Here is a 25,385-nt window from a genome sequence, read left to right as displayed (position 1 = left end):
TCCTGTGCCCCTATATACAAGATATACTGGGCACAGTGACCTTCTCTCCATCCCATGAAGGTGCCATTCCCTCTCGCCACAGGTCCTTTGCACGTGATCTTGGAACCTTCTTTCCTTTCCTCTTCAGCTAGTTAACTCCTCATAACTCAGCTCAGCCTCGCCTCAGTTATGCCTTCCCCCAATCTCCGTGACTTGGACAAACCACCTTATTAGACACTCATCACAGTGTTAATATTTTAGCGCGGTCGTCTGATTCATTTGCTTAATGTCTCTCTCCCTTGCTAGACTATCATCTCCAAAGGATTGAGCCCATGTCTGTTTTTACTCACTGCACGTCTGTATGCCCAAAACCTAGAAACAGTGCTTGGCGTGGAGATTTTTGCAGAGTGGCCAAAGTTTATACCTAAACCAATGCACTTTATCCAAACTTGGTCCAATGCTGCCTAGTGGTAGCAGCATCACATAGCCAACCTGGAGGATGGACACCACATTGTCTGTGACAGACAGCCACAGACATCTGTGCATTACGTACAGCCTGGTATTTTCAAAGACACAGTTGGTGGCAGTGAAATGCTTCACAAGAACAAAGTCTAATGTTAGTCAGGCATCAGTATGAATGCAGATCACAGCCCCTAATGCAGTGCTGGAGTCTTAAATAACTGTCTAAGAATGCAACATTTATATTATAAATATATGCTATTTGTGTTCTGAATATCACTTATGATTAGGTAATCACACAGCTATTTGAGGGCAAGGATCGGGCTGAACTATAAATATTTATATCGTGTCAGTGCTTTGATTGAACTGTTAGGTGTCGTATTTTTTAGCTGAATGGCTTTTGATATCAGCTTTACTTTTCTAAGCCATGTTTGAAATAAAATAAGTTTTAAAAATTTTCTGACTCCTAATGGCTAGAGGTATGTTCATATGCGTAGTTGTACACTTTTATAATGTACACTATCTCTAAGACAAAAGACTGCCTTCTCCTTACTAATTACACATACCATTAAAATTAATTAGGGGGCTTCCCTGGTGGCACAGTGGTTGAGAGTCCGCCTGCCGATGCAGGGGACACGGGTTCGTGCCCCGGTCCGGGAAGATGCCATATGCCGCGGAGCGGCTGGGCCCGTGAGCCATGGCCGCTGAGCCTGCGCGTCCGGAGCCTGTGCTCCGCAACGGGAGAGGCCACAGCAGTGAGAGACCCGCGTACCGCAGGAAAAAAAAAAAAAAAAAAGAAACGCTCCCCGCAATCCTAGAGTTCATTTTCATGGCAGGAGAATATTCCACTTTTAAAACTGAAAGCCTCATTTCAGGCCTGTAAACATTTAGCAGATTAATTTGGCCAGAACAATTACATAGCTAGATATCATGAGGTGTGTTTTGTGTATCCAAGTAGCCCAAACTGGATTCAGCAATCTCCCTCAATTCCCAACAAGTGACACAGGATTTCATCGGTGTTACTTTTAGTATTTTCTGCCAAAGCAGAAAATGTATTTAGAATACAGGGTACGCTTATTATTCTTCCGGGGAACAAAATTATATAATCTGAATTACATAATTCTTTAAAAACAGGTCAATTCATAACGTATATGGAAAAATGTATGAATAAGACATTGATTAGGCAGTTCTGGTGAACATGTTTTGTGAAAAAAAAAAACAGTACAATAGAGCTAGAATAGCTATAACATTTGTAACTCGGTCTAAATCTACATTTGTAACATTGACTTCCCAAGGAATTACCAAAGAATTAGATCAATTGAGGGGAGACTGTTTGGTATGCTCTCATCATATTAAACAAAGGATAAGATTTTTTTTTTTAATTTCAGGTAAAGTTTAGTATTGTGCATTAATTTATTATATAGATGCTTCTATCTACACTATTTTTGCTGTCCAATTCTTGATTTTTGGAGAAGCATTGATCACTGTATACATAAAGAAATCATATATGCCTGTGGACATGTGGAGGGTCCTGAACCAGAAATGATTTTTCTGAATACAGAAAAGGTTTTCCTGCACCCTAGACTTACCTTTCTCTGTTTTCTCTATTACACAGGCGATTGCCAGACCCTCTGGTTCACACATCTGATCACTGTCATCTAATATGCAGACTCAGTAGTAACGGAGCTCAGAATTTGCTTTGACTTCTGTATTTCTAGATTTTAGATTAATGTTTAGTCAGGTCATTGAATAGCCCTTCAATTATAAATGTTCATGGGAATATCACGCAGATATGGTGTACATATACCCATATGCTGAGTAAGTATTTGCTAATTTTGCTATGCATTTAGCATCTAAGTTATAAACCAGATTCTACTATTGGGTAGAATCTAAGACTAAAAAAGGTGCGTTAGGAACTTCCAATAGTATGTTTTGGCCGATAAAATAAAGCCAATTCCAGTTCTGGGACATTTAAGGGCATTGGTGGAGTTCTGAAAAGAATTTTTCAGCTTCCCCCAAATCCACATACTCTTGGAAAGTTAATGATTGAAAAGACCAGTGTAATAATGTATTGTAACATCTAATATTATTACATTTTATTTTTTATAGAAACATTATTGTCTCCTCTCTATTCCCTTCACAGAATCATGCTGCTTGCCGTGGCGATCCTATCTCTCTATTCAGTTCATCTTTTATTAAAGACTGCCAAGGAAGGAGGTATGCCACTCCCTAGACCTAAGACATGCTATTTCGATTCTCATTAAAGGGTATTTCAGCCTTTAGCTCTATACCTATAGGATGGTGTTGGTCAATTTTACATTTCATTTTCTTCTAACCCCAATCACATGGTCTCTCCATGTTTTTAGTTATCTGGGCAAGTGAGACAAGTGAAAGTCAACCTGCTCAGGTTCAAGCCAAATAGAGAAAAAGACTTTTGGTGGATGATAGAAATAACAGTTCTGACTTGCTGCCTGGAGCCAAGATGAATGAAGGCATCGCTTCTTGTTTGGAGAACATTTACCATATTTTGTAATGGCTTTTGAGATTGCGTATTTGGGGTTTGTAATTTCTATATGGTGTTTATTTACATGTTTGAGGCTCCAGTGGAGAATTACATCGAAATATTTTAGTCACTAAGACAGTTTTCTTTTAAACAAGTTTCTTTTCATTTTTGATTATAGGATCTTTAATTTATGAAAAACTAGGTGAAAAGGCATTTGGATGGCCTGGGAAAATCGGAGCTTTTATTTCCATTACAATGCAGAACATTGGAGGTAAGAGGATCTGGCTTTCAACAAACCATTTAAACTTTCTAAAAAGATGTTCAAGAAATAAGAAAACTCAATGGCAATGAACAGGCCCTTTAAATACAGAAAAATAGCTGTTTTATCATTTTTAAATTTCAAAAGTAGAGTTTCCTAAATAGATTTGCTCTTTAATTGCTCCTTAATCCCTCTTTAATTGAAAATAGCAATATCTAAGAAATGAAATACTATATAAAACCCTACCAAATAAATTCTAGAATTAAAATATAAAATAAAACCTTTCTTGATTTCAAATGGCTTTAATTATTACTTTTAAAAGTTAAAGCACTAGTGCTTATATCTGTCATTGCCCAAACAGTTGATGTGTCACATGTATGATTGAGTTTATTTCATAAAAGGGAAAATTTAGTATCTGAGGCACATAGCCAAATTTGGGGGTCCTTGAGACACAGCCTGCACAGAGCCCGCCCACTGTAGAGTATCCCTAGAAATTGTGCTAAGGCAAAAATCTGGCTAGGCGTCGGAAGCGTTATAAAGCACAGATTTCTTGGTTCTACAGATTCTTTTAATTCCTACTGAATGATCCCTTCCAGAGGAGAGCCGAGAAGTACATTTTTTTAATAGTGTTCCAGATGATAAGTACATTTTTTTAATAGTGTTCCAGATGATATGTATGCCCACCAGCTTCACTGGTCCTATCGTGTCTTTGACCCTCAAAAGGCATCTTGACCCATATTTCAGATGTCCTACTGGCTAAGTCTCCTTGCACGACCTGGACTATATCACCACATAGTAGAACTTATTTCCTCACCTCCTACCCAGTCCCCAAACCTGTTATTCTATACTTCTGTTCTTTCATCTCAGTGAACAATACCAGCAGCGTCCAGTTTCTTAAGCCAGCAATCTGGGTGTCAGCCTAAACTTTTCCCTCTCTCCCTAACCCTGACAATCCAATCAAATACCAGTTTTTATCCATTCTTTCTCTTATTTAGCCTTTGAATCTCTCCTCTCCTTCTAGTCTCACTATCACACTTCAGGTGATTACTATTTCTGCTCAGACTGTTGCAGTAGACCTCTACCTGTTATTCCTGTATTTAGTTTCCCCTCTTCCATCTGTAATTCATCTTCCAAATGAACTTTCTCAAATTCAGATCTACTCTTGCTTCTCACATGCATAAACTTCTTCAGCATGCCCTTATGATGTTCAAGATAAAATTTAAACTCTTTAGTCTGACATATAAGGGTTTTCATCATCTTTCCTTTGCCTACCTTTCTGATACCTTTCCTACAAACCCCAATCTCTTTCTCTCTCTCTCTCTCTCTCTACCTATCTATCTATCTATCATCTGTTCCCTATGTGTCCTGTGTCATACTATAACAAACTATATTTAGTTCCCCTACTTTTACAATTCTCCAGACCTAACACATACACATTCTCTGGCTCTCCCTCTCTGTTTGCTCCATGATCCATCATTCTCTAGGCTATTAGGTACTAGCTCTTCTGGGCTCCCTTAGCCTTGTTTGTATATATCTGGTATGTCACTGTTTTTTAAAAGACATTTTAAAACCCATGAGTAGAGAATAGACTTTTGGCGCCTGATAGCACCTGAATTTGAGCTTGTTTCTGTCACTATCTATGACCTTGGGAAAATCACTTTACACCTCTGAGTCCAATTTTTCCACCTATGCAATTGAGAGTAATAGCTCTTCCTCACAGTGTCATAATAATACAGGTTCAGTACATGCACCCTTCCTCTCCAGTTCTTAGATTCAATATCCATGTCACTGGAGCCTTCCTGGTTGTTTTTAAATGGCATTTTTATAATTATAAGACAAACATATGCTAATTGTGAAAGATAAAAACATTATATAAATATATAAATTACAAAGAAATGTTTATGTAAATCATCCTTAGAAAAACCCATGCCAGGTTTTCCTCTATGACAAATTTAACAAATATATTGTTACTGTTAAAACAGGATCATCTTCTAATACTGATTTACCGCTTGCTTTTTTTCTTTAACAATATGCCTTGAATGTTTTTGCATATTACTCTTTTTAATGGCTTTTGAGCTTTCCATTGTATAAATACACCATAATTGGATTACTGAATCCCTTGATGAACAGTTTTGGATCGTTTCCAGGTTTTTTACTATTGTAAACAACTCTGCAATAAATAAACTTACACAGAGATCTTGCAAGGAGGTCATTCTTCTTGATTAATAAAATCACTGGAATTATCCAGCATTTCTAGAATGCAGCAATTTCTTTAGTAACCTTTATCCAACTATACCTGCTCCTGATAACGGATAGTTGGTAGGCAGATAAATAAAATCTGTCATATCTTAATGATTTGTATTTATGGCTTTCATATTTTTTGTATAGTAAGACTACAGTCCTGGGTAGAATTTGGCAGTAACACTGGAATTGTTTCATTCATTTTACTGGCATTGTGTCCCAAGCATATAAGTCCCCCCATTCCCCACCAAATAAACTGCTTTACATTTGGTTCAAATTCTCAGCCTTATCAAGATATAAAATATCAAACCTTTCATAGGATCTCTTCATAGGTGATCTAATATACTTGTCTGGACCACTGAACTAACTGGACATACACATGCTTAGCCCTGAGCTCAACAGGCTGAGTGGCAACAGCATTGTCTATTGTTCCAAGTATAGCTACTATTATGCTTCTAAACAATGGAATAAACTATAACATGGTCTCTCAGTCAAGGCCCTCACCCCACAGTGTGGCTTTAAGGGAGTGAGATGAAATTTCATACACCTTTCCTGAAAATCTCTCACTTTGGTTACTCTATGTGATTAGTGGTTATTGTGGCCTAAAAGAAATCACTTGTATTTCTGTATTTAGCAACTCCACATTTAGAACGTTTAATTTTCTCAATCCCCTGAAAAATTAACACTGACCATTAGCAGAATAATGTTGACATTACCCAGACAGGTCTGGATCATTCTGAATTTTCAAAGACCAAACACATTAACAGTGGTGACATCACTGAGAGTCAGCAACTAATAGCTCTAAAATTGAATGGTACCTCGCTGAACCAGTTAATCAGAAATATCTCCTCTGTTTACCCTCTGTAAGATTTAGCTTTAGCCAGGGTCTTTGTAAAGATTAACCAAATCATGTTTACAGAAGACACCTCAGGTATTGTAAAAATCATTTCATTTCACAATAGAGAAGACACACTGGCCTGAAATCAGGGATCTTATATTTTGGATGTGGTCTGTCATTTTCAAGCTGTGCGATCTTGGACACGTCAGTTAAGCTCTCAAAATTTTTATATCCTCAGCTGTGGAATGAAGATGATAAGATGCACCTTGCTCTTTCATGTGGATTTTCAGCTGATTACATGCAGAACTAAACAATGTGGGGAATTGTTATCACCGTTATTACTTTCGTTTGAGATTAAGGAAATATTTTTAAACTATTAATAGTTCGATCTGCAACTTAGATATCTGCTTCAAATGTCTGTTAGCAAAAATTCACCAGAAGGATGTAGCACACACTTAAAACTTGCAATGCGAAACTTGTCAGTTTTATTTTCAATTGAGTCTTTGATCACGTGTGAAATAGCAAATTAGTATCATTCTTCACTGAGTGGATGGACCTGGGAAAGGGATGTTGCATACATCCCTACAACTGTAGGCAAAATTGTATGTTATGCATAACCATTTTTCCAAGGAGCGGGTTTATAGATTTTATAGATCAGGTATTCAGAAGAGTATGTGATCACACATACATCACTTATCTAGACGTTCAAGAAATTTTGCCACTTTGTATGATTTCTTATTTGGACAAAGGATATAGAAAAAACTTCATTGACAAAAGTTAGAGAAGCTATCCTCTCTTGTACTTTTTTTTTTATCAATCCAGTATGACTCCAGGAAAAAAAACTTTGAAACTGTAGCTTCACTGAAAACCTCAGACCTGGATTTAACACAGAATCAGCATTGATACTGTTAGCAAAGGTCCGTAGGCAAGAGCCAAAGGGCCGAATGTCTATTCATGAGAAGAACTTGGAAACAGTACAGAATACATAGTGGGTGGCTTTTCTTTCGCTTTGGGAATTACTGAGAAGGAGGGTGTACCAATGCCTGGACTTCTCACAACTTGCCTGTGACTTTGGTGCCGTGCACACCACTAAGCTCTCACGTCTTCCATTTTAGCCATGTCAAGCTACCTCTTCATTATTAAATACGAACTACCTGAAGTAATCAGAGCGTTCATGGGACTTGAAGAAAATACTGGGTATGTCTTCTGCTCTCTCTGTGACATCAAGAGACTCATTCTACTTGGTCTTTTCTGATCCTAATATTCTGGTCTCTCTTTTCTAGAGAATGGTATGTCAATGGCAACTACCTCGTCATATTTGTGTCAGTTGGAATCATTCTTCCACTTTCTCTTCTTAAAAATTTAGGTAAAGTCATTTTCCATTTTTATTTTCATTTTGTTTTCCAAGAGGTAAGCTGATTGTGGATGCCATATTCACCTTCTGGAATTTCTCTGCTAACCCCTAGGTTACCTTGGTTATACCAGTGGATTTTCTCTTACCTGCATGGTGTTTTTTGTCAGTGTGGTAAGTGATTTTTGACATGATCCTTGTAACTTGGTAGGGGTGTGATGCTTTCAGTGCCTGAATTGGTGTCCTCATTTTTGTTCAAGCACATCATTAGCATGAAATAGTTCTTGCATCACAAGCAATTTCCTTGTATTCTAATTTGGAATGAGAAAAGAACAGTCATGAGTTTAAAAATAGTTGAGTTAGAATGTCAAGACCATTGCTAATAGTATGTTCTAGGCATACTGAATGTATATTTGGATGAAAGGAACATTTCAAGCAGAAATGTGACAACAACCCAGTATTTAGACAGGCGGAGGAAAAAGAAGTGAAGAGTCCCAGAAGATAAATGAGTAGGCTGTAGAATTAGCCATATTTACATGAATCAGCCATTTTCTCTTACTCATTCTACCCATGAAGAGAAGGAGACCACAGCGGAATTAAAGAAAGAAATCCTCTCCCCACCCCACTCCCTCTCCCCTCCAAAAGGGGGGATTTATGCTAATATCATGAATGCCAAAATTTATATAGCATTTCCCCAAAGAGGCAAAGGAGGAGGGGGGAATTTCCTGATGATCCATATTTTCATTAGTTTGAAGACATGAAAGAGATGCAACGTAGCAAGAAATTGATCATCTTTCTCATGGAAGAGTATGCATGAAGTTTGGGATAGATTCACGCAAAATACTGTCTTGTTGACTCTGAGGCAGAGAGTTGCCAACCATAGTTCCAACTCCTTACATCAAACTGGGGATAGAGGGAGTCTCCGTTGTCCATTAGTCTAAAAGGAATCCTCAGCAGAGTTCCCTCACCTTTACCCCATAAACCACCCACAGGGATTTTTGTTTCATTGTTTTCCTCAAAAGGCTGACTTCTTGTTGTTGTGTTAATGACCGGGTCTAGGTGATTTACAAGAAATTCCAAATACCCTGCCCTCTGCCTGTTCTGGATCACAATGTTGGGAATCTGACATTCAACAATACAGTTCCAATGCACGTGATGATGTTACCCAACAACTCTGAGAGTAGTGGTGTGAACTTCATGATGGATTACACCCACCAGAATCCTGCAGAGCTAGATGAGAAACAGGCCAAGGGCTCTATTCATGGCAGTGGAGTAGAGTATGAAGCACACAGTGATGACAAGTGTCAGCCCAAATACTTTGTATTCAACTCCCGGGTAAGTGAGAGGTCTAGGCTTCTAAGAGCCTAGCAACGTGGCCTCTGAGTTTTTATCTCACAAGCTGAGATGGCCTGGGGTAGCTCTCTGTGTTGAAATGCTAAACATGTGGTGTTGTCTTTGTTTTTCAGACGGCCTATGCAATTCCCATCCTAGCATTTGCTTTTGTATGCCACCCTGAGGTCCTTCCCATCTACAGTGAACTCAAAGAGTAAGGCAGCCATCATTTTAGCGTTCTAATTTGCTTTGAAAATGTGCTCGTATTTTCAAAGGTGCTTTATACAGAAGCATAGTTTACAGCTTTGCCTTCACAGGAGGTTTATGCTATAACCACTCATCAGTAATGTGCTTTCACCACAAAGGTGTGAATCAGCCCCCTCACTGCTTCCTTTTCTCCTGTTCCTTCATCCTAAGGATCCAGGGTTGGGGTTCAGGACAGAGGGAGGATGAGCCAATGTCTGTAAGGATTTTGGCAAGCATGAGGGATTTGAATTTGAATATTGGTGGGAAGAAGTGAGGTCCCCTGAACTGGAAATGACCCACACCCGTGAAGACCAAAAATTATTATTAGGGTGGCCTGGCTAAGCCACTGATGTCACCTATGGTCAGTCTTTAACCCTTGCCTAGAAGACATTCCACCACTGGGATGTGCCAGTATCTGGCCTTCATAGTCTAATCTGTATAATGGAGACACTGGTTAGACAATCTTCTTTCTTCCAGCTCATATTCTATGATCCCTTAATACTCTTTTCCCTTTGAGGTTGTTAACATGCCCTTGGGGATGAGTGGGTCTGAGCCCACTACAACAGCTTCTTCCTTTACCCTGAGGGGAGGCGGTCCTATAATTCTCATCTTCTTTATCCAGACATCAATAACCTCAGTCTTTGTTCTCACTAAATAACAATAACTTGCCCCATATATTCAGATTTACCTCTTAAAAAACTTATAGAGCACTTTCAGTTATTTTGATGTCTTTGATTGACTTGGAAAATCCCATGTAGCAGTTACTCTACACTTGATCTGAGCCGAAAGACAGAGAAGTGATAGCAGTTACCCCAGTGTCAGCAGCCAGGTGCCTCTAGAATGGTTTCCAGAAGCTGTCCAGGTAATGCTGTCAGGCTTCAGGTTGTCTGGACTCCTGGGAGTAGTGCTTTGCAGTTTCTAGTGGATTCTGGTCCTCAAATCTATCTCACTATGAAATAGGAAGTCTTTCTGCGTTAGGAGCCAGTTTGACCTTTGTGCTAATTACATTCTTAAATACTCAATAGACAAGCATACTTATCAACATAAAATAAACTGATCCTCATATAGGAAAATAGTCCTTTCTAAGACTAAAGAAGTAGCATTTAAGAAAAATGGAAACAAATCCTCCATAATTCCCTAAGGCAAATTTAAATAAGCTGTGTTTCTGCACTAGAAATGTGGTTTTATAATGAGTAACACAGGCACACATTCTTTTATTATTTTTAAAATTTTAATTGTAAGTAGTGAGATTTTCATCTGTTCAGAAAACCAAAGCTCGGTGTTCTTTTTCTTTTCAGTCGGTCCCAGAGGAAGATGCAAACAGTGTCAAATGTTTCCATCACGGGGATGCTCGTCATGTACCTGCTTGCTGCCCTCTTTGGTTACCTAACCTTTTACGGTAGGTCACTCTGTCAAAGTCATTTTCTTTGTGCAAATCCTAGTTGGACTGATCATTAATCCGGGTAGGTATAATTCTTTTAATTACTCTCAATAAACAGCATGATCTGTAGATGAACATGCTCAATTATCATGCTATTTTAGTCTCATTTGACCTAAGAAAATGGAAACTGAACCAGGCTGCCTAACAGGTTCTAATAATTTGTGAATTCACACATATTTTGTAAAAACCGTCCCTCTAATTTAATTATTTTCCTTAGGGGATAGAGGATATTTCTTTGGCTTGATTTTCTAAGCCATCTAAAGCTACATACATACTGTGAGAGTGAATCAGATTGCATGTTGTAAAGCTCTTTTAGTGGAATAACTACCTACCAAGCAAATGGCAGAAAAAGTACCAAGTCCTTGAGTTGGAACCTGCTTCTTGTTTACCAGTCAAGCCAAATCTGGGGGCTTAGAGCATTATACAAATTTTCTGGATTATCTCATTCCATTCTGTTATAGTGAATGGTTTCCTAAGAAAAAAGGGCATGACAGAATTCCTTTCGATCTGGGGACGTACTATCAAAAAACAAAGTGACTGTGGCCACGTTTGATTATGCCAAAAACATATCCTCTGTGGCATCTTAACAGGACACAAAAGGAGCAGGATTGTTCTTCTCTTCGACGAAGCATGGCCCTACAGACAAATTTCAGGGAATCAAACATTAACACAAATCAATGTTATCAACGTAAATATATTTCTAAAATAAGCCTCTCTAACATTTTGCATTATTTTTTCCCTGCTGACTTGGTAAATTAAATTGATTGCAAGACAAATTGGGTAGGAAGAGACTGGAGGGGGCACCATTTGCTTGCTTTTTTTTTTGGTTTTTTTTTTTGACTAATATTTGGCTTTTAACCAAGCACTGATTTAGATTGGGCATTAACTCTTCGCTGGTTGTAAACTAATGAAAATTGGGTCAATGCCTTTGAAAGTATTTTTAACTCCCTTTGTCTGATTTTGAGGGGAGTAGTGGGAAAATCAGTGTACATCTGATTCTGTAAGCATTTCCTTGTCATTTATGCCTGGAATTCTGAAAGAAGTGTGTTTGCCAGGAGGGCAGCATCTTAATCTTATAGCGGTATTCATTGGGAGACCCTATAACAATCATACTAATTCATCTTTGTTACTTAATCAATGAGTCTCAATTCAGTGAGACAAACAAAAACTTGAAAAAGCCCAGAAGTATGTCTGTCAGTGTCATGATGGAGTCATAATGGTTGCGTTTGAAAAAATGTTAAAGATCATTTGTCCTAGGGTTTCCATGCTGGGTTTGGAGAAGCTGCTTCGGGGCTCACTGGGCAGGTGAGGGTGGAGGGAGGTGGCAAGACGTGACGGACAGGCTGATGAGGCTTGGCTGTTTCATCCCTTTCAACCAGAAGACCTCAGCCTGTCCTCTGTTTTGTGGTGCTTCTGTATAGCAGAGAAAGATTTATCACAATGCAAATGACCTAGAGAAGAGCCTTAGCAATTTTATATTACCTCCTGCAACTTTACAAGCTTCAGGGCCCCTTTGTTCATTTGAACAAAGGTCATATAGCTCATAACCTAAGAGACAGGATAAAAACAGAGGTGTTTGGATTCCCAGACCTGGGTTCTTTCTACTATACTGTGTTCCTTCTATAAAACGTTGTCTTCGGTAAGCAGTGCCGATTTGACTACACCTAGTGAACTCATTCTCCTCTTCCTCTTTGCAGGAGAAGTTGAAGATGAATTGCTTCATGCTTACAGCAAAGTGTACACATTTGACACCCCTCTCCTCATGGTACGCCTGGCCGTCCTGGTGGCCGTAACGCTAACTGTGCCCATAGTGCTGTTCCCTGTAAGTATATGGCTTTGGTGAAAGAATCCTGCTTGACACCACAGATTAGTACATACGTTCTGACTTGATGTTGATTTAATTATAATGATATGCCCAGGAACATTATTTTTTTATATAGCAGTTTGAACCCACTTAAAATTGACTATGTAATATGTAGACAAAGCAAGTGTTCTTTTTATTTAAAATTTTTTTGAAAATTATTTTTGGCTGCACTGCGTGGCTTGAGGGCTTATAGTTCCCGAACCAGGGATCCAATCCATGCCCTTGGCAGTGAAATAACAGAGTCCTAACCACTGGACTGCCAGGAAATACTTGCTAGAGCAAGTATTTTTAAATGCTAAGTACTTTTTAAATGTAGGGGGAAAATCACAAAATTTATTTCTATGTATTTGTTTGTTTTACAGTTTTATTGAGGTTGAAATTAATTTTTTAACATCTTTATTAGAGTATAATTGCTTTACAATGGTGTGTCAGTTTCTACTTTATAACAAAGTGAATCAGTTATACATATACATATGTCCCCATATCTCTTCCCTCTTGCATCTCCCTCCCTCCCACCCTCCCTATCCCACCCCTCTATGTGGTCACAAAGCACAGAGCTGATCTCCCTGTGCTATGCAGCTGCTTCCCACTAGCTATCTATTTTACGTTTGGTAGTGTATATATGTCCCTGCCACTCTCTCATTTTGTCCCAGCTTACCCTTCCCCCTCCCCGTATCCTCAAGTCCATTCTCTAGTAGGTCTGCATCTTTATTCCCATCTTGCCCCTAGGTTCTTCATGACCACTTTTTTTTTTTTTTAGATTCCATATACATGTGTTAGCATACAGTATTTGTTTTTCTCTTTCTGACTTACTTCACTCTGTATGACAGTCTCTAGGTCCATCCACCTCACTACAAATAACTCTGTTTCGTTCCTTTTTATGTCTGAGTAATATTCCATTGTATATACGTGCCACATCTTCTTTATCCATTCATCTGTTGATGGATACTTAGGTTGCTTCCATGTGCTGGCTATTGTAAATAGAGCTGCAATGAACATTTTGGTACATGACTCTTTTTGAATTATGTTTTTCTCAGGGTATATGCCCGGTAGTGGGATTGCTGGGTCGTATGGTAGTTCTATTTTTAGTTTTTTAAGGAACATCCATACTATTCTCCATAGTGGCTGTATCAATTTACCCTCCCACCAACAGTGCAAGAGGGTTGCCTTTTCTCCAACACTCTCTCCAGCATTCATTGTTTCTAGATTTTTTGACGACGGCCATTCTGACTGGTATGAGATGATATCTCATTGTAGTTTTGATTTGCATTTCTCTAATGATTAACGATGTTGAGCATCCTTTCATGTGTTTGTTGGCAATCTGTATATCTTCTTTGGAGAAATGTCTATTTAGGTTTTCTGCCCATTTTTGCATTGGGTTGTTTGTTTTTTTGATATTGAGCTGCATGAGTTGCTTGTATGTTTTGGAGATTAATCCTTTGTCAGTTGCTTCATTTGCAAAGATTTTCTCCCATTCTGAGGGCTGTCTTTTCATCTTGTTTGTGGTTTCCTTTGCTGTGCAAAATCACAGCAAGATCCTTTTTGACCCACCTCCTAGAGAAATGGAAATAAAAACAAAAATAAACAAATGGCACCTAATGAAACTGAAATTAATTTTTAAGCTCAAATTCAAAAAAGCAGATCTTGAGCTTCTCTCTTGTGGATTAGTAGAAATGAGTAGGAATTCATATAACTTCTGAAATTTGAAAGCTGAAACCACATTCACTTTCAAATCATATTACATTTTCACCACAGTTCTGAAGGTATTTCATTTTCTCCCCCGATTTTATTGCGCTACCTAAACATCCAGAAGTCACCTTATTTAATCTGATTTCTTGAAGGCTAATGAGGAGATTCATGTTAAGTAAGTTACACACTAGAACTAAATTTCTTGAAAAATAGTCATGTTATCCATCACATGTCTCTTCTTCTGCTGCCCCCAAGACTGACACACGCCCTCTTGCCAGACTCGTACTAAGATGGTCCCTACATGGCATTTGCCATTGGCGTCAGTTGTTCTAGGATCACAGAGCAGGGCTGGCCATGGAGACTTGGGCTGCATGAGTTAAAATCACCACCTGTGGGTAAACACAAGTCTGCACTTTCCTGCCAACTCTTCTACTTTCATAAGCACTGAATTTACCATTCATTTTAGGGGGAAAAATCAGTAGCCAGCACTGTCCTGCACAGAATGTTCCATACAGGGCCAAGCAGATGAGGACTGCTCATATAATGACACTGCGGTCACTTTAAATGCAGCTTGTGTGCTGAGTTATTTTTCAGCACATTCCTTTTTCATGAGTGCATGAAATCAGATCCTTATTACTATGGTGGCCAAGAGTTTACTTTTAAATAATGTCTTGCCTCTCATATATCTGAAAGTATTTCAAATGTTATGCACTCATCTTTAGCCTAAAATCAGCTCCATTGTGGGGACAAGGCAGAAGACAGCTGTAGACAGAAAGGGTACCATAGGGTAAAATTTCCAAGCAAACAGCATTGCCAAGAAAAGAATATCTGGAACCCTTCTTTTTGTGTGTAAAGATATTACTGATTAAATTTTGGCATACAGTGGGCACTCATATCATTGTTGAATCAAAGCATTTTGTAAAAGAAAATGCTTCTGTATTGCTTTATTCATAAACCCTAAATACAGTGCTTTCAAGCCGTGGTCTCAAGAGATTAATGGACTTGGCTGTCGTTACTCAGCTAGTTGTTGATAGTTGAACTAATGCATTGCTCACAGCATGACACTGATGGCTGCGGTCATGATAACACGAAATGAAAGTCAACCTTTCATTTAGTGATGACCATTTCACTTTGACATTAACAATCCAGGTTGTCCACAGAAATTCTTCCCTTGTATAACAGATCAGGCAGTGGCATAAATCTGACCACCAGGAATGACAACACATTTCCCATTAGTTGTATCTCCCATAGTAGTTTGGAAACATTTCCCATCCGATGCCCATTAAAACCAAAATTGACCATTAGAACCAAATTTCAGAAAACTAACTAACTGCTATCCTTCATTATGCATTTAAACTCAACATTAGCATTTATGAAACATTTTGCGTGTAATTCTGCCTCACCCCCTACAACGTTACATTGAGATGGTCTGTTTGATTGTCCACGTTTTCCCCTGGAGGTAAGCGGTGTGCACAGTGACTGGCACAAGATGAGCTCAACAAGGTTTGCTAAGGAAAATCGTCTCCAAATGAATCTTGCCCTTTCTTGAGGTGTATAAACTGCCCTTTCTAGCAAAAGCATAGATTCGTCCCCTCGCCAACATTTGCCATGAACTTCAGTTTGGGTGAGGATCTTAGCTATTTGAACCAAGCCTCCATGGCTTTGATGGATGACATAAAGGTAGGTCCAGCCTCCCTGTCCCAGTCAAGTGCCACAAGGCTACCTTCAGACACTTCTCTCCCAAAGTGATAGAAGTTGGTTGTGATGTATTTGTTTGTTTCTTACAGTTTAGAACCAAGATTTTCCATGTCTCCAATGCTGAGTCAAACAGCATGGTTTTCCTGACAAGTTTCTTTGAATTAAGAAAACTCTTGACTAATAAGTTTATTGACTTTGCTTTGGTATCCCCCCATACAAATAATAAAACAAACAAATAAAACCTAATATGTATTAGGTTTAATCTGGATTAAAATCTATCAGTTTTAAGTATTATTTTGTATTCTCCTATTTTCAACAAATATGTTGGTTCTTTTTCTTAAGAGCCCAAGAAGAGATGACAAGTGTTGTTGATGGTGGTGGTTACTTTTTCCTTTTATCTCTCCATTTATTATCTTTCTTTTCTCCAGACAGGTTAGCTTTTTCCTTCTTAGAAAGTGCACAAAGTAAGTGCTTGAAGTGTTTATTGAACAATAAATAAATAAAGAGAATTAAGACTCTAGCTTTTTCACAAGCCACTCAACACTGTTTTGTGTTTCTTAGTAGTGGGAGGAGGTGATATGGAGTGGGATGTCTATTACGGGACTGCACCTCCTTCCCAAGGACGAATAATGCCATTTTCAGCTTCTGCTTCCCTTTATGCAGAAAATGCACACATTACCATGAAAAACAGAAACCCCAATAACCCTAATGTGTTTATCAAGAACACACAGACTCAAATTCTACCTACTGCACCTTAAAAAAAAAAAGAGATCGTGTCTCAGATTCTTTGGCTACTTCCTCTTCATTTTATTTTAGTAAAACCAATCTTTTCACTTATGTTGCCTTCAGACTTCCTGTTTTGAAGTGAATATAGATATAGGCCTAGAAATATGGCAGATGTTGCTGTGAACTGGAATAGAACAGTAATGCAGAGGTATTTGCTACACCCTTGTCCTATGCAATCCTACTGAAGTATGGTTCACTTCTCAGCAACAGAATGGATTTTTTTTTAGAGTGCAAACTAAGGCTCCCGATTTCTACTCAACCTCCACGTTTCTGACCTCACATTGAGTCCCCACTTTAGAACACAGCACGTCCTAACAGGCTCCTGTTCAGAACGCTGTCTCTGGAAATAACAGAGGTTTTCTCTAGAACTGCATGGAACTTTTCTAGAATTATTCACGGGGCTGTGGCTGGGGACTTCCCCATGCGCAGCATCTGACCCACATTTCCAGGTTCTTATCAGTTTGTGTCAGAGAGAAAAAGGCACTGAGATAAGTGGGGCAGAAGGCAAGGCTTTCTGGGTAATAAGTCAGAGTCACCTCTATCTTGACACACAGGTAAACAGAGCTGCTGGGGACCTCGCGATCCCAGGCTCACTCCTCAAGGCAGCGTTTACACATGGAACGACTAGCAAGTTTCATTCTATTCTTTTCCACCAACTACCACCATCAGCAGCCTTCCATCTCCCTATTTGCCCTGTTGCCCATTTTAGGAATGCATTGGCAACTCTAAATGCCTTCAGTTCTGTTTGGGATTTTGTTACTCCTTATTCATTCTGAAGAGCAAGATTTCACCATTTACTTCAACCATTATTCCCATAAACTTTCTATACTATTACATCATTAGGCCAAATCTTAATCTTTCTGGGAGACATGAGACCTTAGGAAACTGTATTTATTTACATTCAGAGGCCCTGTACAGATAGGTTTGCCTCTAACTCAGCTTATAGAATTAAAGGCATTATTTCAACAAAGGGTTAAAAAAGCACATACATGTGACCCCTGCCTGAAAATAACCTGTATTCTACTTGTTTATGCTATAAGTTTATCACTTTCAGACAAATAGATCCTTAAGCACTATGTATGAACCATAGAAAGCTTGTTTTAAGCTTATTAAGTTTGGACAATATTGAATAAGCACTAATTGTAGGACATAATGGAGAATTTCCAAGCTGCTGGGGAAAACAAAATCAAACCATTTGTTTTCCTCAGTCTACTTTTCAGAGTGAGATTCATAATTTTCACTCATCCAAATTTTAAAATCCGTTACAAACAAACCATTTCCAGAGACTCTCTGGCCTTGCCATTCTGGAAGTGAAATTGCCTTTTAAACCTAAGCAGATGGCTTTAATTTTTGGTGTACTGGTATGAAGAGAATGTCACATTAGACACTGCAAGCAATTCAGCTCAAAGTTTTTGTCATTCATATGTGTGTTTCAAAATATATTTTACATTTTCTCTCTTTTAAGTGAATTCCCATCTCCACACCATTAAGAGACTTCAGAAGCAAAATTTTAAAGTGAAAATCAATCCTAGCATTTCTAAAAATGGGAAGTTCTAGCTTAACTCAAGTGCTCACTTATTGAAAAGCCAATAAATGAATTCCACTAAGTCCAAAAGTGTCCTCTAAAAGATTCCAAAGATAAGAATATTTCCAACTTTGTTAAGCTGTTCAAACATAAATGGCACTCCCTCCCTCTACCCACAAGGATCTTTTTATCCCGTTACATCAGGGTAACTTGAGCAGGTGCTACAACTGGAGCCTCTCTTGACCCTTCCCCTACTTATTTCAGCTGCTGAAATAGGGCTGAAATCTATCAAGGATCTCAAAGGGAGGAAAAAGTTTTGCTCTGTTCAATTTAAGTCAACATTTATTGAGTGTCTCCTGCACAGCAAGACACTAAGGTAGAAATGAGGAATGTTAAGATTATTAGGTCTTGTTCTTTTCCTTTTGTGCATTTATAATCTATACTTGTGGGGAGGTGAAAGGAGTGAACGCAAAATATATCATATTTTTTAAAATATCAGGTGGCAAAAATGGTAAATCAAATGTAAAATTAAGAAACACCAGGTTTGTAAAAATTCTGTTCACAATCACATGCAAATAAATTCAGTGCTTGGCCTTCATACTTAATCCAGGCTGATGAGACATGATTAGAAATCAACAAGGGTTTTATTGTGTCTCTGAGTTATATATCTTATCTGTTCTTTTATCTCTTTCTGACTGAGATTATTTTCAAGAAAATAATTCTGAAAGCAGAGAAAGGGAGCACAAGATAGATCACCAAGGAAAATGACACTTTCCCAAACATCAAAAATCAGCATCAAACTTACACAACAATATGAATGTACTTAATACCACTGGACTGTACATTTAAAAGTGACTAAGATGGTACATTTTATGTTATTTTTACTTTACTGAAATTTTTAAAATTTGAAAAAAGATCAGCATCAAGATCTTTTCTGGGAGAAAAAGGAAAAACAAAGAAAATGCTTTAGAGGGGTGAGAATATTTGAAATAGTAGATAAAGTTAAAAACAAAGCAGTGACAAGGGATAGAAATAAATTAGGAGTTTGGGATTAAAATATACACATTACTGTATATAAAATAAGTAACCAACAAGGACCTATTATATAGCACATGGAACCATACTCAGTATCTTGTAATAACCTATAATGGAAAAGAATCTGAAAGAGAAAAAAAAAAAAAAAAATATATATATATATGTATAACTGAATCACTTTGCTATGCTCTTGAAACTAACACAACATTATAAATTAACTATACTTCAATTAAAAACAAAAACAAAGCAGTGACCTTACCTTTGCACTTTCTTGCTGTAGATTCGTACATCAGTGATCACACTGTTATTTCCCAAAAGACCCTTCAGCTGGATAAGACATTTCCTGATTGCAGCCATACTTATTGCACTTAATAATGTTTTGGTCATCCTGGTGCCAACTATAAAATACATCTTTGGATTCATAGGTAAGTTTCAGAAAGGTTTTTATCTAATCAACTCAAGCTGTCCATAAATGGAGGGAGCCAGTGAAGGGAGGTCAAGCATCCCAGTCCATCTCAGGCTCACAGAATTCCTGGTAGTCCAGCTGGTCACCGTCCCTCCCTCCCAGGAAACACTGGACGTTATTCATGGGATCAGAAAATGTTAGTGCTAAAACCTACTTTATAGATCATCTAGCCTAGCTGCCTTTTCTGACAGACAAGGCAACTGAGCCCCATACAAGTCAAGTCATATACCTTGGAGTGAACCCAGGATTTGGACCTAGGTCTTAACTCTGCATCAAAAAGAGGAAGGAAGATAGATTTTACCTACAGGATGCCCTCTTAGGTCTGTGAGTATCAGCTGAGCCTTAAAGGATGTCTTTGGAGGAAGAGGAGGTTGACTTTGTAAAGTGTATTATTTCCCTTAACTGGGTGGCCTTGTAATATATTTGATTTTCCATTCTGCTGATTTGAGGGTTTACTCACATTTTAAATACAATATAAAACTTTAAAAACTCAGGTGTAGGCAACTTGAAAAGTTAGAAGTGGATCAGAAGGGTGTGTAATGAGTTCAGCCTTCTTAGTATGTGTTTATATTACTAATTTCCTATAAATTTGTAACATTCAGCCTTTTTGTTGTTTATTATATGTGATGTATACTTACTAGCCAGCTATGATGTTAGGTGCATTTAAACTTTATTTATAAACATACCTTCTTTGAATAAGCATCCATGAGCTTATAGAGCTTTTCGTGCTTTGATTAGGGTCGCTTTAGATTTGGTTTCTTTCAAGTGTATGCCCTTGGGTCTCTGCCCTGCTGAGTAAGACTTTGACCTGTCCGGTGTCTCTCCTCAGGGGCTTCTTCTGCCACTATGCTGATTTTCATTCTTCCAGCAGTTTTTTATCTTAAACTTGTCAAGAAAGAACCTCTTAGGTCACCCCAAAAGGTCGGGGTAAGTAAGGTTTGCAATCTCTCCCATTATAACTTGCTCTTTGACTACATAGAGTAAACCAGGAAATGCATGCACACAGTTCCAAAAAATGAATTGATGCACAAGAACCAAAATCAAAGATGGGCTGGAACTCTCTGGTGGAGAGAAAGGGGGCATGGATTTCTGTCACTCAGATGATTCCAGGACTTCTTCTCTTCAAATATTAAATGTCTTGTGCTGAGTCCTTCCTACCTGTCAAATGCTAATGGAGTTTGCCCACAGGTTTCCATATATTCCAGTTTCCACCACCAAGCTATTGCTGCATTATCCACCGGAAATTATGCAGAAAGGAATTAGGCTCCCTAGCAGTGTGATGAAAAAATTTAAACATTTTGGTCATATTCGTTAGGTTTGTAAGGCCAAAAAAAAAAAAAAAATGTTGCTTTTGTTTTCCCCTCCTCGGTATCTTGTTGTTCCCTGGTGTGGACTAAGAAACAGAACCATTCGTTTTCCAGTTAATCTCTTACAGTATAATTTACAGTCTTATTAACCTGGGGACTATATATTTCTTTCCCATGATAGTACTGCAAAAATATGTACTGGAAATAATTGTTTTTCCAATATTAAATATTATCAATGACTGCTTGATAAAGTCTTATATTAAGGCTTGAGTCTGACTGACTGACCCTGAGTTTTGCCTGGGAATCATTCTCCTCTCTAGATGGTTCAGGGACTTTGGTATCAAAAGCTCCCCCCATCATCTTGCCCCATAATTTCCACTCAATGTAGTCCATTCTGCTTGGACTTTATAGCAGTGTGACCTTGGCAAATTACTTGTCTTTTTATTTTCAGTTTGACCAGATATAAAAGCGAGTAAAATTATCTACTAGATCCTTTCTAGTGAAATAAAAACTTTAGCTGCTCTTTCCTCATACGTAGAATTAGGAGATTGGTCTGTGTGGTAATATATAAGGCTCCTTCTAGTGTTAAAATTATGAAATATTTGAATGTAATTATATGTACATGTATATATATGTGTATATATGTAATTACATACACACGCATACACTTTGAAGTTTTTTTCAAGGAATATGAAACATGCATTATAGTAGGCTTTGTTTTTGTTTGCTTTAAAAAATTTAATCATATCATACTTACTACTCTTTTATAACCTGACCCTTTTCACCTAAAAGATTGTGAGCGCTCCCTAGGTCATTAAATCTTTTTCTATTGCTTGATTTGTAATGATTACAGGGTATTCCATCATTCTGATGTACCAAATCAATTAACCATTTTTCTATTTTGAACATTTGGGTTAAATCTCACTACTACTGTATTCACCCTCTTTCCCCAGCTAGGGTTCTAAATTGATTGAACTGCTAGGCATGGACATCTAAGCTATAAGGATAATACAATTCAATATGCAAATCAGATGGCTGCCTTAAGTAAGCAACTTATAAAAGCAAACTGTACTAAGGAAGTATAGTTTCTGTGTTCCCTGACAAGTTCTCTCTGACTTACAGGCTTTAATTTTCCTTGTGGTTGGAATCATCTTTATGATTGGAAGCATGGCACTCATTATAATTGACTGGATTTACAATCCCCCAAATTCCAAGCATCACTAACCCAAGGAAAAATACTGTATTTTCCTGTTGGAGGTAGTTGCAAACCCAAAGACTTTTGAGTTATCTCGATTGGAATGTTATTCACAGGAAATAACAGGAAGATTCCAAAGATGTTTACCAGCAATATCACCAGGCACCTGCAGAAGAGGAAATCATCATTTTCATCACAAATGGCTGTTTATGTGTTTAAAATCTGTGGTGCACACTTCTACCCAGGTTTTACAGGAGCAGTGTGAGATGATGTATTTTTGCTTCTGCACAAGCAGAATAAGGGTAGCTGCATGATAATACCCTCTTCTCTCTCCTCCCACCTTCTCCCCCCACAAAAGTACCAAATTCCTGTATTCTCAGAACATCAAACAAAAATGCCCTGGTGGCAAAGCTATTACTATTTAACGCCTTCCCTCAATCTTGCACCAAGTACTCTGGGTATATTTAATAACAGAGGCAAAAGGCATGTTTTATGAACTGTCTCTGTACGGTACATGAGACACCAGGCTAGAACATCTTATGGTCAACACTAAAGGAATATTTTGCCCATCCTGTTTGTGACATTGAATTAGTGACTTCTTCATTCAGTAGATCTTTTGTAAATGTTAAAACATCTTACGAAACATAGAGAGGGGCTTTATTTAAATTATAGAACAACAGCAAAACAATGCTTATATCTAAACTGCGTGTTCTGGAGGCATTTATCAATGGTATTCCCAATCCTCTTGTCATAGTTTTGTCACTGAACAATGCCCTCCCTCTCGTCTTCCATTCTCATTCAGAATTTTTAGAAGACCACGATTCATGTGGAGCTACACTACCCAGTATTGTTTGATACATTTTTATTTGATAAACATTCAGTGCAGGAAACTGTGATTGCTATATGTTTATGTATATAATCTTATTCTGTAGTCATCAGAATTTTAATGTATGGTACATTTGATTTTTATTTTTTACATGTGTAGTTTTCTCTCTTCACAGTCAAACATTTATATTATTGGGGATGAGAGTAGGGAATTAATTTGATGGGCTCAAAAATCCATGTGTACGTATCTGTTTATTGGGGATATATTAAATTTGAAATCTGAGTTATATAGTTCAGTAATGCTCTTCTTCAATGTTTACAATATTATCGTAATCATCTAGAAGAAAGTAAGTTCCCTATTTGCAAATAATTATCAATACTAAGGTTGTTCTTTTTTTTTTTTTTCTTTTTTTTGTGCGGTACACGGGCCTCTCACTGTTGTGGCCGCTCCCGTTGCGGAGCACAGGCTCCGGACGCGCAGGCTCAACGGCCATGGCTCACGGGCCTAGCCGCTCCGCGGCATGTGGGATCTTCCCGGACCGGGGCACGAACCCGTGTCCCCTGCATCGGCAGGCGGACTCTCAACCACTGCACCACCAGGGAAGCCCTAAGGTTGTTCTTTTAATTTAGCAGGTCTAAAATAGGATTTCATTCAGTTTAGCTTGCACAGGTATTTGCTGACATTCATTTGCTATTTAATACAATATTGAGCCATTTTCTATAAAAATAAAAATGCTAACACTACAAAGAGATGCAAATGATTATTCTTGCTCACTTCTACAACATAGTTTCATGAAATGGATTTAAAATTAAGTATTCATTGCCTAGAATTTCTGGAGTTTGCTCCTTTTTTTTTTCTCAATCAGTATCAAGCACATTTATTGTATATTTTAGTACAGCCAAGTATGAAATATAGGTATATATAAGTATGATAAAATGAAATCATATTTCAATAGTTTTTGCTGGAATGTGCCTTAAGTAAATATATATTTGTTTTCTGTATTATTTTCTAGAGTCATAATACTGTAAAATGGTGCACTTTGTTAAGGAAATTGAGCATTACTAGAAACTATCATAACTTCTGACATACTATTATTGAAAAAATTTGCCAAATAGCATTTTTAAGATATATTTCTATTTTCATTCATCTAAAGAGTGTATCAAAATAGAAAGTGAGAAAAGGTACCTTCTGAGTGTTAAAAAAAATGTTTGGTCTGAATGTATTTAAATGTAAATAACAAAGATTGATCCAAAAAATTGAAAAACTGTAAAATCTGTATATATTTTGAATGCTTTACATTTGAAATGACGGACTTGAAAATATCAACATGTTTAATTATATAAATATTCAAGAGCAATACTACAGTGCCAAATAATAAAGCACCATTTTTTTCTCACGGCCTTTTTCAGGATCATAGATCTCATAGAATGCAGGGCAGACATACATATGGCATCTTGTACTGGTTAATTTAGCCCCATTTAAAAACAGATGAAAACTTTATTTTCTTATTTCATTTATAAGATGGTTCAATGTATTGGGAGGCTTTTTTATTACAGAAAGTGTATATTGGTATATAATAAATGAACTTTTCAAATGACTATGATGTAATTTTCTTTCTATTGTTGAAGGCTGTGAATTATTTATACATGAAAAAACATTTTTAATCTGAATATTGTCTCTTTTATTTTGGTATATGTTCCATTTTTATTGCTCCTCTTGACATATAACTAACATTTATAGCTTTCAAAAATATAGTTGCCATCTTATTTTGGCAAAATACACAGCTAATTCTAAATCGTTCTTATTTTATATCATCCTAGAATGAGTGTGGAAGAAATGACTCTTTATGGTGAATTAGGGAGAATTCATTTGGGATGGAAAAAGAGGGACTAGAAGAAAGATGAAAATAGTAAAATAAAGACATGGAAGATTTGGGACAAGGGAAAGCAACATGGGAGTGATGAGGATTGGGTAGAAATGGACTAGTAGTGGGATTGACAGGTCATGTGCTAAGTTTATGCTTAACTTTCTAAGAAACTTCCAAGTAGGTCTCCAGGGTGGTTCCACCATTTTCATTTTCACCAGTAATACATACAAGTTCCAGTTGCTCCACATCCCTGCTGACATTTGACATTGTCTTTTGTACTTCAGAGCCTTTCAAGTAGGTGTGAAATGTTATCTCATCGTGATTTTCATTTCCCTAATGACTAGTGTTGGACATTATTCATGTATTTAATAGCCATTCATCTATCCTTTTGTAAAGGGTCTGTTCAAATCTCTTGCTTATTTTTAAAATTAAGTTGTTTGTCTTTTTATTGTGTATTTGTCAGAGTTCTTTATGTATT

General features: G+C 37.6%; 1 protein-coding gene across 4 annotated transcripts in view; it reads left to right on the top strand.

Moving 5' to 3' along the window:
- SLC38A4 (solute carrier family 38 member 4) overlaps positions 1 to 24,638 on the top strand; it is a 68,148-nt gene extending 43,510 nt beyond the window's left edge. For all 4 annotated transcript variants that reach the window (XM_060024636.1, XM_060024635.1, XM_060024637.1 and 1 more), the window contains exons 5-16: positions 2,582 to 2,655; positions 3,120 to 3,212; positions 7,395 to 7,476; positions 7,563 to 7,645; positions 7,746 to 7,804; positions 8,690 to 8,965; positions 9,097 to 9,176; positions 10,507 to 10,607; positions 12,347 to 12,471; positions 19,527 to 19,671; positions 20,542 to 20,639; positions 22,142 to 24,638. In XM_060024636.1, the coding sequence (XP_059880619.1) occupies positions 2,582 to 2,655; positions 3,120 to 3,212; positions 7,395 to 7,476; positions 7,563 to 7,645; positions 7,746 to 7,804; positions 8,690 to 8,965; positions 9,097 to 9,176; positions 10,507 to 10,607; positions 12,347 to 12,471; positions 19,527 to 19,671; positions 20,542 to 20,639; positions 22,142 to 22,243 (1,318 nt within the window). In that variant the 3' untranslated portion in view covers positions 22,244 to 24,638. The remainder of the gene's footprint in view (positions 1 to 2,581; positions 2,656 to 3,119; positions 3,213 to 7,394; positions 7,477 to 7,562; positions 7,646 to 7,745; positions 7,805 to 8,689; positions 8,966 to 9,096; positions 9,177 to 10,506; positions 10,608 to 12,346; positions 12,472 to 19,526; positions 19,672 to 20,541; positions 20,640 to 22,141) is intronic.
- Positions 24,639 to 25,385: the final 747 nt, after the last annotated feature.

The sequence above is a fragment of the Delphinus delphis genome, chromosome 11 (genome assembly GCF_949987515.2).
Source record: "Delphinus delphis chromosome 11, mDelDel1.2, whole genome shotgun sequence".
NCBI lineage: Eukaryota > Metazoa > Chordata > Mammalia > Artiodactyla > Delphinidae > Delphinus > Delphinus delphis.
This window is presented reverse-complemented; position numbering and strand designations above follow the sequence as displayed.